The 18,417-nt window shown below is 34.4% G+C and overlaps 1 protein-coding gene across 5 annotated transcripts; it reads left to right on the forward strand.

Moving 5' to 3' along the window:
- Positions 1–3,329: 3,329 nt before the first annotated feature.
- On the forward strand, positions 3,330–18,417 carry LOC129949585 (apoptotic chromatin condensation inducer in the nucleus). 5 transcript variants are annotated; one of them, XM_056061136.1, is made up of 7 exons: positions 3,330–3,923; positions 11,218–12,218; positions 12,283–12,499; positions 12,555–12,801; positions 17,021–17,133; positions 17,192–17,879; positions 17,935–18,417. In XM_056061136.1, the coding sequence occupies exons 1-6, from the start codon at positions 3,633–3,635 to the stop codon at positions 17,387–17,389; spliced, it is 2,067 nt and encodes a 688-aa protein (XP_055917111.1). In that variant the 5' UTR covers positions 3,330–3,632; the 3' UTR covers positions 17,390–17,879; positions 17,935–18,417. The 5 variants fall into 5 exon arrangements, with proteins under 5 accessions (XP_055917111.1, XP_055917114.1, XP_055917113.1 ...); XM_056061139.1 differs by having other exon boundaries at positions 17,938–18,417; XM_056061138.1 differs by having other exon boundaries at positions 17,948–18,417.

Below are 18,417 nucleotides of genomic sequence, written 5' to 3' on the forward strand. Positions count from 1 at the left end.
CTGATTCCTCTTAGCTCATGCGAGCCGAAGCGGGACAGTTCATTTCCACCGGTTTACCTCTGCCAGTTTACCTCTGGAAAATTTACCACCGCCGGTTTACCTTCGGAGGTAAATAGTCGCGTACCGATGAGAGCTATGTTTCCAGCCCATTGGAGTGACGATATATAATTCGAGCTAGATTGCCTACAATTCATAATCTGGTGTATCCGCAATCGTCGTTTTTTGCAAAAGGGGTTAACAACTCTCCTTTTGAATACACTTAAGAGATCTAAGTTCCAAATCACCCAGGTTTTGAATCCATATGTGAGTACTGGCAAAACCATCGTCCTGTACAGCAGCAGTTTAGAAGTAATGGTGAGGTTTCTGGCACTGACATACTAGTAATGGACTGCTAGTCGCAATCCCACCCGTTTAGCTATGCTTGCCATCTTGTAGGTCCATTGAAACAAATTATAATTAACAACAAAATCTTGTGTTTCTTTGCCTCAATAATCTTCTTTTTTTAAGAAACAAAAACTAGCCATACATCACAGAGTCAAAGATGCAAATTGACCAGAGCCGATGTAGCTCTCTTGGGATTTTCAGCAAGTCAAAAATCGTCAAAGTTCTGCTCTGCAGTGTGTGGAGAGCCAACAAGCCCAGTAGCTCTGTCTGTTTACACAATCTTATCTCGCCATCTAAAAACTATATAACTATCTCAGTCTATCCGATACAAGAATTTAAGGAAACAAATCCTTAATGTCTCTTTCCCTCCTTTTATTTTGTCTGTGTCAGTTTCCAACTTTTATTATACGGAGTTATTATTTCCATAAAAACACACCAAAGTAATAACTCATAATTCAACATAGTTAAGAATACATTATTTTAATAATTAGGGACCCTAAATATTGTTCACATTGATATGTTTCAAGCGAACAAATATCACAATTTAGTCCTGTAGCCATGTATTTTAATTTTGACTACACTATGAAATTAATGCAACATCAACGTGAGGCATTAAATGTCATTTCAACTTTTATTTAAACTCAACTCCAATTGGAAATCTATCTAAAAAGGACGAAAAACCTAAAGTAGTATTCACAAGAGCGCGACCAACGAACGATAAATGAATTACAAAATGTGAATTTATATGCGTTTGAAGACATATTTTCACACAAATTCTTAACAAAACGATAGCGATATAGTTTCTATTTGATTTATGATACACACTTTTACTTTTCAATATTATATATTAATAAATTTAAGAAAACAAATTTATTCGTTGCGAAAAAAATTGTAGTTGATACGAACTGTCAAACTTTATTCGCGGTCCATATTATCCACACTTGCAACGAATAAAATAATCGCATGTACTTAACCTAAAAAAATCATTCTTGTTTTGGTTTCGGTGGTGAATGGTGTTTGGCTGTGACTCCTTGTCAAACTTCATTCGCAACGAATTAAAAACTCTCATGTGAAAGAAATGTCAAATCGACGAATATTCGTTCATTCGTTGGTCGTGCTCATGTGAATAGTGCTTAAGTTGAAATTGCGTCCCTTTTTCAACTCGAGCTCTCCACTTTGTTTGAAAACGTAGTTTACTTAGATGGGTTGCAATTTCCAAATATGTTCGACAAATATGGTTAGTTATTAATTTAACGAATTAGAAATGTAAAGCGTTCAAATCACTTTTTATTTGAATTTTGAGCGATGGTTAAAAAATAAATAAAATCGAAAATACCTTCGAAAGCAATTTCGTCTATAAAAATAGTCTTCTTTTTTATCTTGCGCCGTTTGAAATTTTCTTTTAGAAATAAATTTGTTTCAGGTTTACAATGTCGCGTTCATATTCATAAATATATTTGCTAAACCAGAAAAATGCCAAAATATTTTCTTATCAATTCAGAATATGCTTTCAAAATAACTTGTAGTTAATATTTTCATATTAAAAGTTCTTTAACTCCAATGTAATGAGAGATAGCCAGCTTAATGTATTGTTCAACAACACGTTATGCGTTCTGTTATGGTGTTGGGAGACATACATAGTCATATTATATCTTCTTGTTCACCAGTTCTTTGTTAATTGTACTTATTTTTGTAGTTTGCACTCACGAGATATGTAAAGAACTAATTAATTAATTAATGAGATGCAGCTGTAGCTAAAAAAATCGCTGTAGTATAAGCTGTCAATAAAAACGCTCACTAATGTAGCAAAGGTCGCCCACAATGGTGTAGCGCAGGAAATTTATTCGGGCATGTTCAACGCATACGAAATTTATATTTGAACTGAATTTGTATGGTAGCATACTATAAAAAAGTTACAAAACCAGAAAAAATTCTCAAATGCATTGAACGCTCCCAAAAAAAAGTGAAAAGTCAAAGAATGAAATGGATTTTCCCCATCTGTCATCTCAAATGTAGCTTGTAGCGCCGCCAAAAGTTAAAGTTGAGTCAACTTGCTAGCTACAGCTACAGCTTCTCATTGTGTCGATGAATAGTATTTTCGTATCTTTTAACTTTGACAGTGCTATAAGCAACGGCTACAGCTACACCATTCTGTTCAGCCAGTAAGACTTTTCAAATTAAATTTTGTATTCATTTTGCGAGTTTGTAAAACTATCACTCTTTAAATTTTCAAACCTGCACTATTTTACTATTTTGTTTTTTCACTGTTTTATGCTGAATGAAATAGAATAAGATATTCTACTAACTTACTTTTTTTACTTAAATTTGAATGTAATTAACAAATTTTTTGAATTTAAATTAGCATTTTATTTCTTATAATTTATTGAAACTATAATGATACATATTTTGTATTGATTATAAAATAATCTTATTATTAGATACAAAGAGTTGGCCAGTTTATATTCATAAGATATCTGAAAATTTCCTCAAACGAATAGATAGAACAGCAAAATGAAATATAATCACACTTCACTATTCTCATTCTCACTATTCTTATTCTCATTTAACAATTCAATTAGTTTAGCATTTATTTTTTCTTTTGAAATGTGCGAGAATTCTTGAGAAATCGAATCATTTCTTCTCAGATTTCTGACAGCAAAAGTGAGAAATTACGTTTCTACTTCTGAGAATATGGAAATCTCTGAAATCTTAGAAATATACATAAACTTCTTTTGAAAACTGAATAAAATTGAAAATTGAAATATTTGAGGCAACACAAACGGAATTTGACAAACATTTTTGAGAATCTGAACCCGCCTAATTTAGATATGGTTGAAAACAGCTTGAGATAGATTTCGATTCCGTTGTTTGTATGTAAATCAGCGAATTTGAAACTTCATGTTTGTTTCGCACAAGAGTGAACAGTGAAGTGAATATATTTTGTCGCGTGCTGTATAGCGATAAAATTCGTAGTTGGAATTACATTAAAAAATCAAAATGGATTCCGATTGTGTTTGGTGTGAATGTGATTTTTGATTTAGTTCATCGTGGTTAATAAATTAGTTTAATCAATATATTTTATGGTATTACTGCTCTTAAAATAAATGTATTATTTAGTTTCAATACAGAATAAATCAATAAAAACAGTTTTGGGTGAATAAGCAGAGTTAAAGTAATTAGATTATTAGGCGCTCTTTATTTACCACCGACAATTATTATTGAACCTCATTCAATTCATAACTCTAAAAATGCGTCGCCGAAGTGAACGGAAAAAATCAACTGATGTTGTTCAGTCTCCGCCTCCTGTTTTAAAACGTTCGCGGAGGTCGCGCCGGTCGTCTTCTCAAACTGAAACGCCGCAAAAAACCAATAAAACTGACATAGAAAATGGCCAAAATGAAGTGCCTAATGAGGATTTAGCTACACTTTCGTCTGTTGCTGAACCAAAAAATAATGGAGAACTGGTAGAAGTGGAATCATCCGTTCCTACGCCTAAAGAAGATACGAAAATAGATTCTCTGAGGGATCAAAGGCTTGAGGTAATTAAAAAAAGATTTTTTATATTGTGTTTATTTCATAGAAATGCTTCTCCGGTTGTGTTTTGAGTGCCATGGCGACATAAATGTAATTGTTATTCTAAAGTTTTCAGAAAATTGTTAACAAACGTTGAAAACAAATAATTTGATTGAGCTCAATGTAAATTGATCCGCACTTTCAAAAAAGGAATCATAGCCTTAACCCCTACAAAAATTTTATGCACACCACAATTTTTACGGTTTATTAACTCTGCGACACAAACATAATTTATTAAACTATTTAGGATTAGAAAAGCTTTAACATATCTTGTACATGTTTAACTCAAATAGCCCATTCTATTTGTTGTTTATTTGCTCAAAACATTTGGATTTATAAAGAAGAGGTTAATTTTACTATAATTCACTTAAGCCCCTTACAAGATACCGGCCATCTAAATACTTAGCATAAATGTTGTGTTCTACTAAGGAAAATCATCTGTTTTTTTACAAACTTTAAAAAATGTTGGTTGGTAAGGTCGGTAACGCTGTACTGTAGTCACTGATATATTTTATTATTATTTTGTTTTTTCTTATTACTAATTAAGAACCCATTTCAATATTTGTATTCATGGAGTGTCGTCTATTTTTAAAGAAAACAATACTCAACATTTTCTGTGTTCTATCTTATCTGTGTTTACTGGAGTCAACCATAAAATTATATTTTTTTTTAGCTGCTTTAGAGTTGAAGGGCGGTATATTTTTGTGGGGGCTATATGCACTGTTTACTTTGTCTATGGTAGTTGCTAAGGTTCGACGTGTTTTTATGAGCTCCGCGATTTTTGATTGTTTAAACAATGTTTGATCAAAAAAACAACCTCTCCCCAACCTCTATATTCACTAAATATGGCTCGGTGTGACTTTTTCCTGTTTCCAAAATTGCAGAGACCCATGAAATGACGGCGTTTTTCCTCGATCGAAGAAATAAAAGCCGAATCGCTGAATATCAAGAGTACTTCGAAGATTGGTAAAAACGCTGACATAAGTGTATTATATCTGGGGGACTACATTGATGTAAACGAATAAATAAATATTTTTTGAAAAAAAAACGAACATTCCGGATACTTTTTGAACACACCTATGTATGTCTTCGCCGTAAAATGTAAGCATGTTTTTAAAATAACTGGAATTTGAAAGTAAGTTAGGTTAGGTTACTATAATGTATATAATAATCAATGTAGATTCATTGTTATATCCTAGATGAAAACCTATGATAACAGACCCATTACTGATCCCGTTAAAGACGTGGTTGTAGTTTCCGCAATCTGTATCCGGAAATTATTTGTAGATGTCAGTCGTCATATTCACATTTCACTTGAGTGAGTTACTTGTACTTGTTCCCCTACTCTATCCCAAAAAGGTAGGCCATTCCCCCCATACCCGTTGTAGCAATTTCACCCTGCTGCGCCTGGTGGGTGAGTTTGGTAAGCCAGTGGTTGGTGTATACACCAGATAAGTTAGGACGTATAGGTTTATTAGTGTTGAAGTAATGTAAATGGCAGTGAGGGCAAATGCTGGCTTATGGGCGAGGTGCCCATACTCCTTTGGCGGTCACCATCGCATTGTACACATGCAGAATGAGTCATTTTGTCCGTACTATCAATGTCGTCCTGTACCTTTATTTGACGTTTGGTTAAGGGACCGATTTGCCGCCTGTTGGTAGGCTGTAAAGATAGGTGTTATATGTGTGGAAGCCATTTTGTAGCTTTGCAAATAATGTACGAGGGGCGTTCAATATATTCTCGGTATCGATATGAAGGAAAATGCGAATTCAATTTAAATTGTTTTTATTTTTCAATAAAATCTCCCCTAACATCAATGCATTTGGTACATCTTGAGATAAGCTTTTTTAAACCCTCAAAAAAAAATAAGTTTCCTCTTTCCCTGCAAAATACAAATTTATTGCCGACTTGAGTTCTTCATCATCGGAAAATCTTTTCCCACGAAGACATTTTTTCAAATCCGGAAACAGGAAGTAATCACTAGGGGCAAGGTCTGGACTATAGGGTGGATGTTGAATTTCTTCAAAACCACAATCTCGCACAGCAGCCTTGGAAACTCGCGCCGTGTGAACAGGAGCGTTGTCATGATGAGGCAACACACCCGCTGCGAGTTTACCCCGTCTTTTCTTTTTAATTTCCTCCCGCAAATTATGCAAAGTGGAAGCGTAGGATTTGGCGTTGATGGTTTCACCTTTTTTTTTGTACTCAATGAGTAAGATTCCCTTTGAGTCCCTAAAAACTGTGGCCATGAGCTTCCCGGCAGACGGAGTGACTTTGAACTTCTTCGGGGGGTCTGTTCCTTTGTTATGCCACTGCATGGACTCTTGTTTATTTTCAGGGTCATAGTGGTGAACCCATGTTTCGTCCCCAGTAACAATCCGATGCATAACACCGTCCGCGTTCTCACTACACATCTTCAAAAGCTCTCTACAGCATGCGCTTCTCACTTTTTTCTGAGGCGCTGTGAGCATTCGTGGCACCCACCTTGCACTGACCTTTGAAAGGTTAAGATGATCATGAAGGAATGTGTGAATGGTACCAGTCGAAAGCTTGGTGATCCCTGCCATCATTTTCACCTTTATTCGGGCATCCTCGAGAACAAGTTTTTCGACTTCTTTGATGCTTTCTCCCGAATAAGCACTAGCCGGGGCGCCGGAGCTGGGGTCGTCTTCAATGCTCTCTCTGCCTTTTTTGAACTCACTTGACCATTTTTGCACAGTTGATAATGAAGGTGCGGATCCCTGGTAAACTGCCACCATTTCTTCATGAATAGTTTTTTGACTTTTTCCTTGCTTAGTGAGAAATATAATTACAGCGCGATGCTCAATTTTCACCATCATCCTCTCAGTTGTCATTATGATTCTATTTAAATAGAGATTTAACAAGATTTTGCTTGGAATGGTAAAAAGGTCATTAAAGGAATGTCTTCCAAGGAACCGGAAAATATATAGTATCCTCTATACATTCTCATAACTACTAGTTCTGCATAAGTCAACCGTACTAAGTTTTTTGTTTTTTTTTTATGTTTGGTCATAACGTTATTGTTGTAGCGGTATGAAGTGAGTTCCATTTCTTGTTATCTAGGTCATAATATTGTGAAACTAGAATCGTTCTTACTTTTAGCCATAAAATCTAAATTTATTATCTGTCAAAGTTTTTTAAATCTAGAAATCTAAACAAAACATCTAAGCTACTACTATACCCGATCAAAGATATCGCAATTTCTAAGTCCTATTCAAGGGAAAAGTGTAACTTTGACCTATTGGTCCCGTATATGAAGAAGGACGACTAATAGAAAACATGTACCTTAGCTTTTAAATGTTTAATCGAAACTAATACGCTTTCGTACTGCTCCCAAATTTAAAAGTATTATTTTAAATTAAATCAAATTTTGTTTTCTCACAACCACATATTTTAAAACCTGTAATAGGAAGAAATAGTCCCGGCATAACTGTTTTAAAAATACGAGGGTCGTTTGAAAAGTCCGTGCGAAAATAAAAGCTGCTTATTTTTTTTGGATAAACCTTTTTTATTTTTCAACGTAGGTACTCTTTAATGTCAAAGATATCCGAAATTTAAACTTTCACTTATGATCGTCAATGCTTAGGTATTTATAAATTACTGAGTTTTACTATAAAAGCTGTTCTTTTGTATTTAATTAATTTTTTTTTGTTTTTTACTAGAAAAGATTAGTTTAGAACTCAAATATAATCGATTTCTTAATTTGCACTTGGTATCTATTTGACCAAAGCTTCTGTGAAGAAAGCATTTGAGACCAATTCTAGTACTAATAACTGGTATAGTAACAATATTGTCAGAGATAGAAGGGACGTAAAGTTTATATGCCGAATACTAACGATAAGATAGGGGCCTAGTATTAAAGAAGAGTTGATATCGATTTCAGTACTATTTTGTAACGAGCCGCTTTGCTGTTTGGGGTCGTGACTGGCTTAATTGAACCCGTAGCTCAGCGGTTTCGAAGGTTCTTCGACCCAGGACTCATCACAAAAAATAATACCAGTCTAGCATCCCGGTGGTATTGATGCGCGAGATATTTAACTTAACCCTCCCTACCTAGTTGTCTTCCTCGCTAAGAACAACCCCATTCCTCGGCTTCTTTTCCTTACCACTTCTTCCCCATTGTCCCCTTACTCTCTCATCCCTTTAGAAACAAAAACTTAAGCCATCATCTTCATGGTTTTAGGCTTCATAAAAAATCCATAGCTTTCCTTTTTAAATAACAAAATATTTTATTTAGATATTTAAATTTTAAAAGGCTTTAATCTATAAACTGTATATAATGCATGTAACAAAAATTAAATTTAAATTTTACACAAAAATTAATTTATTACTTCGAAATTTTTATTTATTTTACAACTAAATAAATTAAGTGGCAATCATACGCCAATCAAGCAAAATCTGTAATTGATTCGATAAGAATCGTCTTCGATTTTATTAAAAAAATTGGATCTTCAAGGTCTCTTTTACTTCTTTGTTCTTTTGGACTCTCTCTCAACTCCCCTTTATGCGGGACCCCCCTCTTTGTTTGAAGTTATATGTATATAAGCATATCTTTTTTTGTTATAGGAACACTTTCGCTTTAATTCGTATATATGTACGTATATGTATAAAAAAGGAAATAAAACCGACTTACCCCGTTCTTCTGCTGTAGTGGCCACTGCTGCTGGAAGGCTGGGTCGATGGTTGGTAGTTATGGTAATATATGTACGTACGAAATTGTTCACTTTTACTAACTTCAAACAAACTAAACTAATTTTATATTACGTTTCGCGGAACGTATCAAATCAAAAGATTTTCGTATTTGACTAATTATATTTTCACCACAAATTTAATTTAAACGAAAGTTGTTAAATTTTTAAACAAAAATAGTTTAACTTTAAAAAAAAACTATATATATTAACAATGGTCTTCGAACTGATGTTAGTTTAACGGCGGGGTTTTTGTCGGCGCCTAGACACTCTAGGCTACCGGGCTTCTATAGCTTGGGTGTGCTGAATGCTGATTATGAGTCCGGCCACGCAATCCTGTTGAGATTCTTTGTCATTGAACTTTTATAGGTATTTTATCCTTCAGGATACCTTTCGGGAGCTTTGATGGTTGGATAATTAATTCCCTTTTAGATTCACGCACACCAAATATAATTTTTTTTTTTTTTAAACAATTTTACGTAAAAAAACTTTAACATTTATTTGGCTCAACTAATTAGAATATTTAACTAATTGTTAACAAATTTAATTTTTGTCATATAAGACTGCTCTTTAGAGGATGTTTCTCTTCGGCTTTATATTTGGAAAAGGTCTAGGCTTCCTAGCCAACCTGCGGACTACCCATTTTCATATATATGAGAAAAGCTCCTATCCTGTTGATGGTTCTCCACTTCACCAACACACGATCAAATGAAAATTGTTTTCATTTAATCATCAAAAAGATCAACAAAGCCGATGAGAATCACCACTTAATTGTTCTCAAATCAAACATAAACATCAACTTGGTCAAAATTATAAATCACAACACACGAATCCCAGTTTTTGTCTCACGCTTCTGAATCAGCGCGGATTGGAGTCTTTTTGTAAAGTGGAAATGTTGCTTCTTAGAAAATCTACTCAACCTAAGCTTCCTAACCAACATTTCCATTTTACCGCCTCCGTATCTGCAACGATTGCTACCAGCTATTAAGTTTTGTCTTCTTTTTGTTGCATACTTTAGAGATACCCGGTTTCGTTTATTTTGAAAATGAGCTTGTAGGTAACAATTTCTAGTAACGGTCCATATGTATTCGTAGAAATTGAACGATAGAGTTGATTTTACCTTTTAAGGGCAAACGAAACCCAGTTATTATCTTGCAGGAATGTTATAATATAAGATACTGAAGCTTTGCATTTCTTTTTTACTGAATTTCTTCTAAGTGCTTAGTCCTTTTCATAATCTTGGAATCTAAATATATACTTTTACAGCTTCGTACTGCATTAGCTAGTTAACATCTTCAAATTATGAAAAATTGAAATAGAACTTAACAGTGGTTAGCAAGAGTAATTCTCCCTTTGATCTCAGCGCTGTTGTCCTTTCCTGCATTCATAGCGGAAGAAGACAAATTCCTTAACTAACTTACAGTATGTCCTTTGTTTTGAGCTTAACCCATTTTTGTCGCCTCTCTTTCAATACACACATACTTGACATACTTTTTAAAGATAATGGCGCAACATTTTAAACGATTTAGTTAATTGTTAAATCGTAGGTTAAAAGGTGATTTAGCTAATTTTTAACGATTCACCGATTTTAAGAACTTACTATCTGAAAGTAATTTGCTATAGTTTAAATCATGGAATCGCTACTTTAACGTTTAGCAATTAGTTAAATACATATGTCATATGTACAATTGTTTTATAAAAGCAATGGTCCAGAACGGTTGGAAATCTTAAAGCGTAGTTACTTTGTTTATTTTCACGAACTGTTGTCACTTTTTAGAAATGTTTAGATGCTCGTTTTTTAATAAAAGGCAATTAGCAAGTTAGCAAAGGTTTAAAATTGTCAATTCTATTAGTAAACTGATAAATATTTAGCAAACTGCTAACTAGTAAATTGTTAAAACCTTAGCAATAAGTTCTTTAAAATTTTGCACCAATGAGTCTACGCACTACGTTAAAGAAATAACATCACATTACAGTATATCACCTTGTCTAAAACCTTTTTTTTACATATAAAGTGTCAGTTGAGTTGTTTAAAACCAGCACAAACGAAGATGTCGTCATATTCGTCCCAGAAAAAATGGTGGATTGTAGTCGATTGTAGACTTTCTTGGTGTAAAGATACGCTATCAGGTTGTTGACGATGGTCTTAAGACGTTCACATATTAAGAAAAAGTAGATTTTGTTTACGATGATTCAGAATGTCAACATTAAATATTAACCACGCTAGATTTTGACACAAATATTCTCGTAATAAATTGTTGTTGATTATTTTTGAAAAAAAAATAATTATTAAATACTGACCGTAAATTGCGCGGATTTTTAATAGTTTTTTTTTTATTAACATTAAATTCTGTCTAGGGTTATTCATTCATGTGTACCTGTACCTTTGTTAAGATGGCATACAAATTTCATTTGGCCATTCCCGTAAATGTTAACAAAACCACGTTTGAGCTCAAAATCCTTTAAAACCTTTTTCAATCACTTTGTAGATGAAAGACAACTCTATACATGCCAACATAGTATTAATACTGAATATTATATCTTTTACAGACGATTACCGAAGTGCCAATTAAAAATGAAAATGACATTATCAAAAATAATACTGAAGAAGCTACTCCCAAAGAAGAAGAAGAACTGTCAGAGATCAAAGGATCTGAAGAAAATCCTATTAAAGAAAACAAAAGTAACAAAGACGAAACTCCTACAAAATTAGCCCAAGAAGAATCAAATGACGTCTTAGAAGAAGAAGAAGAACAAAAAGAGATTCCAAAAACTGATGTCCACAGTCCAACTATTGATGTTGCTGAAAATGTGGTAGAAAAAACCAAAGGAGGAGAGGTAAGCGAAAATTCAAAAGAAACAGAACTAGAACAAGAAAAGAATAAATCTCCAGAAAAAACAGAAACTTCAGCCACTGTTTGCGAAACTAAGAAAACGCTTAGTCGTAATAAAGAACGTCGGGCTCAGATAATTTTGAGAAAAAAAGAACAAGAAAATGATGAAAACGATGAATTCAACAATACTTCGGAAAAAGTTTCAACACCATCAACTGAAAAAAAGAAAAGCACTAAAAAGCGTAGATGGCTTTCGAAAAGGGCAACTGATTCAAATACACAAATTCTAGCTATTTCAACGGATTCCCTTAAGAATTTAATCTCCGATGTACATCCAGTGCCATTGTGCGATGTTAAATTAGAGTCTTCATCGGAAGTGGAGGAAATTGAATCAGAGCGAGAGGAAGGAGAGGCATCCCCTACCCCTGTAAAATCAAGAACTGAAAAGCCAAGTGTTTTTGATAGGGATCGCATCTCATCAAAAATGTACGAAAATCCAATCAGAAAAATTTCAATTCTGAGTGATAGGGATGACCATCTTCCTCCAATTCCAACAAAGAATGAAACCAGCTCTATTTTGTACATAACAAATCTGGTTCGACCCTTTACGGTATTGCAATTGAAAGGCTTACTTGCAAGAACTGGAAAAATAGTTGATAATCGTTTTTGGATTGATAAAATCAAATCTAAATGCTATATTCAGTATGAAACTGAAGAGTAAGTTGTTTAAAACAAAAGCAATTCAAATTCATTTTAATTAATAATGTTATTTACTTTAAAGTGAGGCTATAGAAACACGACATGCCCTTCATGGTGTTCGTTGGCCAACTTCTAATCCGAAATGTTTAAATGTCGATTTTGGAACAGCCGCCGACATGGAGAAGGCAATGATGTCTTCACAAGAAGCAGGACCTCAATTTGGGCATGAGCTTGGACGGGAAAACCGTGTCGTCGGAACTGGATGGGATAGGGATCGGTTCGATTATGAAGAAAAGAAGGTATATTAAAAAATACAAAAATTAAACAAGACACTTCCTACCAACTAACGAAAAGATACAGATTCAGGTAGGTAGACCAGTTCGTGAATGGGATGTTGGTAAGAGAGAAGAATTGGAAATTGAAGCAGAGAGAGCCAGGAAGAGAGACAAAATTCGCAGTGGGGAACGTAGTGAAAGAGTAATTCACAACGATCGCGTAGATAAGGAAAGCATACGAATTGACGAGCGTAGTGAAAGGGAACGCGATAGAAAACGAAGATCATCTGACCGTGAACGCCGTCGCAGTTTGAGCGCTTCACCTGGTATGTATTTTAGTTTCGTTGAAGATTACTTTTATATTTTCTTTACCTTCTGTTTTTTCCAAAATGGATTTTTTACTGTTGATTAAAAAAAAAAAAGGGTTTTAGCTTACAGTGCTGACAAAAAAAAAACAATGAACACGTTCCACTTCTGTGCCTTTTATTGAAAAATAATAAATACAAATCACAGAAGAATATATGTACATAAGTATTACACCAAGTTTGTTAACATTAGTTGGTTCAAAATATTTTAGAATAATACGACCTTATTATAACAGATTCTCATCTTCCTACCTTAAAATTAATCAGCTTAACGCAAGTCTCTACAGGTATACGTTACCTTTCATTTTGTATTTTTGGCCATAGAGTTATTATTGTACGCCTACTCTTTTAAGTGTCATTTTTATTAGAAAGTGTTTATTGTGTTGTCAACTTTTAGAAATGCTTTTAAGTCAAGATTTTGTGGAACTTATCATCTAATTTTGCGTTTTATTTAAAATTGGTCAAACTAGAGCTGCTGAAAAACTAGACGAAATCACTGTACATTCTTCGTTTACTTGGTAGCGATCGTCAGACAGATGTATATTTGTTCACCAGAACTAAAATTTATCTTCGTTGCCGAAAACAAGAAATTAAACAAGGGTTTAACCTCGGAACGAAAGATAGAAGGCTGGAAGTTTGTTTATAAGATCCTTTTGAGTTACAAAATCACAAAATAAAACTGAAAATATACTGATGGGATGCTGCAATCTTTAGTAGAAGATTAGACAACAATTTGAATGCTATAATATTTCAAACAAAAAACATTTGTTATTAGAATCTTTATTTTTTTTCTTTGCTATCTATCTCTGACACGGTTAAGCGTATGCTAAAAAGATTAAGACAAACATTTTAGTAAATTGTATAGCTGATAATTTCGATAGACGTGTTAAGGACGCATTGGATTTATACAAACGGAGATAATAACGAAAAAGGAATTTTCCCGACTGTTGGCGTCCATGACTGACGACGCGGACATGAGATGTTATTGTTTGCAAACGTATACAATACCTTTTGTTTTGAAAATTTAGCTTGGTCAGATGATGAACTTTTCATGGACTCTCCTGTTGCCTGGGACAAGCTACAATGGGCTCTCAACAGCTTCAAACCTTTTAAATCTGCAGGACTAGATGGAATAATACCAGCCGAGCTACAAAAGACTTCTGACATAATTGCACCAATCCTTCAAATTTTTACCAGCTGTCTTTACCTGGTCCATGTTGCCTCGGCATGAAGAGAAGTTAAAGATGTTTTTATACCCAAAGAATGTAAATGCTTGCAAGTCAATCGTAAAGATCTACGACCTATAAATCTATCATCATTCCTTCCTTGGAAAGATTGATTGATATCCATTTAAGGGCAAGTATTGATACAAGACTTCTGTCTTCGTCTGCCTATTGTAAAGGTAAATCAGTGGAAACAGCGTTACCGACGTTAGTACGCACCGTCGAATATTCCCTCCATCATAAAGAGTTCACTACAGTTGCTTTCCTTGACATCGAAGGTGCCGTTAACAACGTGGACACATCACATCTGCACTAACATCTCGTTTCGTTATTGGAGGGAAACCGCAAGGTGGTGTTATATCCCCTCTCCTCTGGAACCTAGTGGTGAATGAAATCCTAACTAGTCTGGAGGCGGAGGGCTTCAGAGTGATAGCCTATGCGTACGACGTTGCTATAGCAGTGTCAGGAAAGCATATTAACACCTTAAAAGAACTCTTACAAAATGCCTTAGACAGACTAATACTTTGGGCTGATCGGTGTGGACTGGTTGTTAACCCGCACAAAACCGATTTACAGCCCTATTACGGTTGTCAATTATCAATACGCTAGTTGACATTTTTCAATGAAATTGATGAATTGGTATTATCGTTGTCAGCAATCAAAATTTTTGATAAACTGTGAACGCTCTTCAGAAATTGTGAATGATTTAAATTGACAGTATTGGTATTAGTCTTTTTTTCGAGGAGATACAAAATTCCATTTGTCAACCCTCCCTATATTAAAGAAATCCAATTAAAATTCTCAGCCCAGGCTAAATACCTGCGTCTTATCTAAGATAAAAAAAACTAAATTGGAAACGCAACGTACAGGAAAGAGTCAAAAAAGCTACTGTAGCTCTCTTTTCTTGCAAAAAAGCTATTGGTAATAAATGGGGCTTACAACCCAGAATCACGCATTGGCTATACACATCGGTAATCAGACAGATTTGATTGTACGGTGTGGCAGTATGCTGGCTTGCTTTAGAGAAATCTGTAAACCGAGATAAATTAAATTAAGTCCAACGTTCAGCTTGCCTATGTATAAGCGGATCGCTTCGCACGACCCCATCTGCGGCACTGGACACCTTACTCTACCTAACACCTCTTGACATATTTAGCAAACAAATAGCCGCAAGCTCTGCTATTCGCCTCAATGCTCCGTCGCAGTGGACTAACAACAACATTGGCCATTCCGTAATTCTTAGGTATTTAGAATCAATTCCAAAGCACACAGACTGCATTTCGACAGAAATTTCCAGATTTCTATACCTCCCAGATCTTTTTGGGATAAAAGAACATTCTTGGGGGATGAGTCAATCCATTTTTACACAGATGGGTCAAAAACAAAAGAAGGGGTTGGTGGAGGTGTGTACTCTGAATGACTGAAATTAAGTCTCTCATTCCGCCTTTCCAATCATTGTAGCGTGATTCAGACGGAATTTTTGGCGATAAAGGAAGGAAGTGTCCTGGCTTAAAGAAAACGTGATAACGCCACCTGTTATCCGTATTTTTCAAATAGCCACGCCCCTATCAAATCTCTGGACTCTGTCTCTACAAACTCTATAACAGTCCATAACTGTCGATCATCTCTAATGGAGATGGCACAACAGTTTAATAATCACCTTTGCTGGTTGCCGGGCTACTTGTAAACTGTTGCTAATGCAAGACGCTGTTAGGAGGGCAGGCACCAGGTGGAACAACATTACCACGTGTCAGGTCACAAAAAACATCTGGCCAACACTGGATTTAAAACGTGCCTGCTCTCTCTAAGCAGATCGCATATAAGCTCGATAATAGGTATCATAACCGGACACTGTCTAACAGGAAAGCACGCCACGCGATTAGGCGTATTCGCAAATGACTTTTGCAGAAGCTGTATGGACGAGGATGAGAAAGAAACAGTTCTTCAAACGCAAGAATTACCTAGGAGAATTCTTCTTTAACGATCTTAAGGGACTTAAACTGGTTCCATTGATCTTGAGAGGAAGCCTCGAGATTAATGTGGTATTACAATGGGCCATTAAACTGGCCTAAGTGTGTCCGTTTCCATCATGGACAGCCACTTCAACCTAACCTAACCTGTTGCCACTTTTTAACTCCTATTAAAAATAAGAAAAAATGTTGACACTTTTTTAGCTATGGAACGTATAGCGCAATGGCTGTTTAATTTTTTGCTGTTCCATGAAGAAAACTTGAAAAACTCCTTCATCGCATTAAATAAGTTTTATTTAAGGTGGTTAGGTTCTAGCTCATCTAAATATCAATAAAGAAAAAGTAGCCAGTATAAAGCTGAAGATTTCTTCATTTTTTCTTTGTTTATAGTTGCAGACCTGGAAAGCTGTCAATGAAATTGTAAAATTTTAAGTACCAAAATGTTGGGCACAAATTTGTCCAGTGCCGAGATTCGTTACTTTTTTTTTTAAATTGTACATTTTTTTAATCAGTTTTTAAACTTTGAAAAAGAACTTTTTTAGGAATGCAGTTAGACCAACTAAAATTAGTACTGTGTCGAGCATACCTTAACGCGATTTTATGCAAGAAACCTTAGGAATTCATGTTTTTAACCCATTTATGATAAATAACATTAGATACACTTAAAGAAGCTAAATACGTCCCCTAGTTCAAATGCTTAAATTCAAATGTGCCTTTGACGCTGCCTTGAAGTGGGAATACAAACAGTGGGAAGGACCAACACCTTCAGTTTTGAGCCCTTTCCTCTATTTATCCATTAATCTACCAAGTTGACCTCAAAGCTTAAATTTCTTTAGATTAACCTTTAAAAGCATATTCATAGCTTGTGTGAGGCTCAAATTTTAGCATCGTCAAATATAAAATCTTAATATTTTGTTTTTAACCGTATTTTGTCCACTTTAAATTAGTTAATTTTTACTTGGTTTTGATTGCAAATATTATTTTCAGCAAGAAAAATAAAGAAGAAGAACAACGATCCCCCACTTCGATTACTTGATGATTTGTTTAGAAAAACAAAGACTACCCCATGCATATATTGGTTGCCTTTAACACCTGAACAGGTAGGTTTGTTAAGTACTTCATAATTTCCACTACTAACAAATCATATTTTTATTTAAGATTGCCGAAAAGGAAGCATTCCGGCTAAGACGCGTTGCTGAACATCAAGAACGCATAAGGCAGAGGGAACTCGAAAAAGAAAAAGATCGCGAGAGAGAACGTGAAAGAGACCGAGAGAGGGAAAAGGAACGTCGACGTGAGAGAGATCGTTCCAATGGTCACAGAAGAACAAATAGTCGCGACAGGCGTCGATACTAAAAAAAAGCGTTTTTAAAAGCTACGCTATTTAATTTATAGTATATTTATGTTGCAGCCACAGGTCAGATTCAAAAGTTACCAATGTGTAACTCCAGGATTACATGAACTGTGGTTGCATTTTCAAAGTTTTAATCCTATATTTATAATATTTCTTTCCCAAGAAAACTAAAATTAACTTCATTAACATTAACTTAGATCGAACTGTCATTTTCTATGAATTTGTTTTGGAAATAATTTGAATTTTTGGTTATTTAATTTTCATAACATTATTTTTAGTTTTTCTTTTATTCAAAAATTTTTTTGGGAAAAAAATATATATTTTCAGTTTTCCGTATCAGAGTTAGTTAAATAGTTTAAAGATGAACGCGCGTGGATCTTTGTATCTATGTTTTTCCTTTTTTTCAAAACGAACGTCGCAAATTCAATTCCATCTTTATTAAAAATACAAAATCAGCACTGGTCTTTGTCGCAGACGTAAACTAAAAGAAAGGTACGAAAAGATTTGTGTTTTTATTTAAGTGTTTAATTTATTGGCTTCTATATAGAAGTTTAACACAGGTTAAAATATTCTGTTCTTCAGGGATATCAATGTTTCGTCAACAGAAGTAGCTATGAATCCTCATTTTATCCTCTTTATCACATACACATTATTTAAGGAACAAATGACTATAAAATCGTGGGACAGCATTGCGGTTTGTTTTGTACGGTTTTTAAAATGCTTTGGATATAAAAAAATGGAATCTACTGTCCAAAATTTCTTTTAATAAATGAATAAATTAAAAAAAAACTCCAATTCATATGGAATAAATGTACCCACAATAATTTTTACTGGCTGGGGCGTTTGATTCTGATGTTAAAATTTATTTTCAATATATAACGCTTAGGTATGTAAAATATAAATTAAATGATTAACATTGCTTCATATAAAATTAAAACAAAATATAAATCATTTTTATGTGTAACTTTGCCGTTTTTCTTAAAACAACGGACTATTTTGATGAAATAATATTAAATATTATAGAATACTA

Source organism: Eupeodes corollae, chromosome 3 (genome assembly GCF_945859685.1).
Source record: "Eupeodes corollae chromosome 3, idEupCoro1.1, whole genome shotgun sequence".
Classification (NCBI taxonomy): Eukaryota; Metazoa; Arthropoda; class Insecta; order Diptera; family Syrphidae; genus Eupeodes; species Eupeodes corollae.

Excerpts from the sequence above, each read along its gene's own strand:
- LOC129949585 (XM_056061136.1), top strand. The coding sequence starts at position 3,633 with ATGCGTCGCCGAAGTGAACGGAAAAAATCAACTGATGTTGTTCAGTCT. Across the intron at positions 12,500-12,554 it reads TCGATTATGAAGAAAAGAAG|ATACAGATTCAGGTAGGTAG; the intron begins GTATATTAAAAA and ends ACTAACGAAAAG. Across the intron at positions 17,134-17,191 it reads TGCCTTTAACACCTGAACAG|ATTGCCGAAAAGGAAGCATT; the intron begins GTAGGTTTGTTA and ends TTTTTATTTAAG.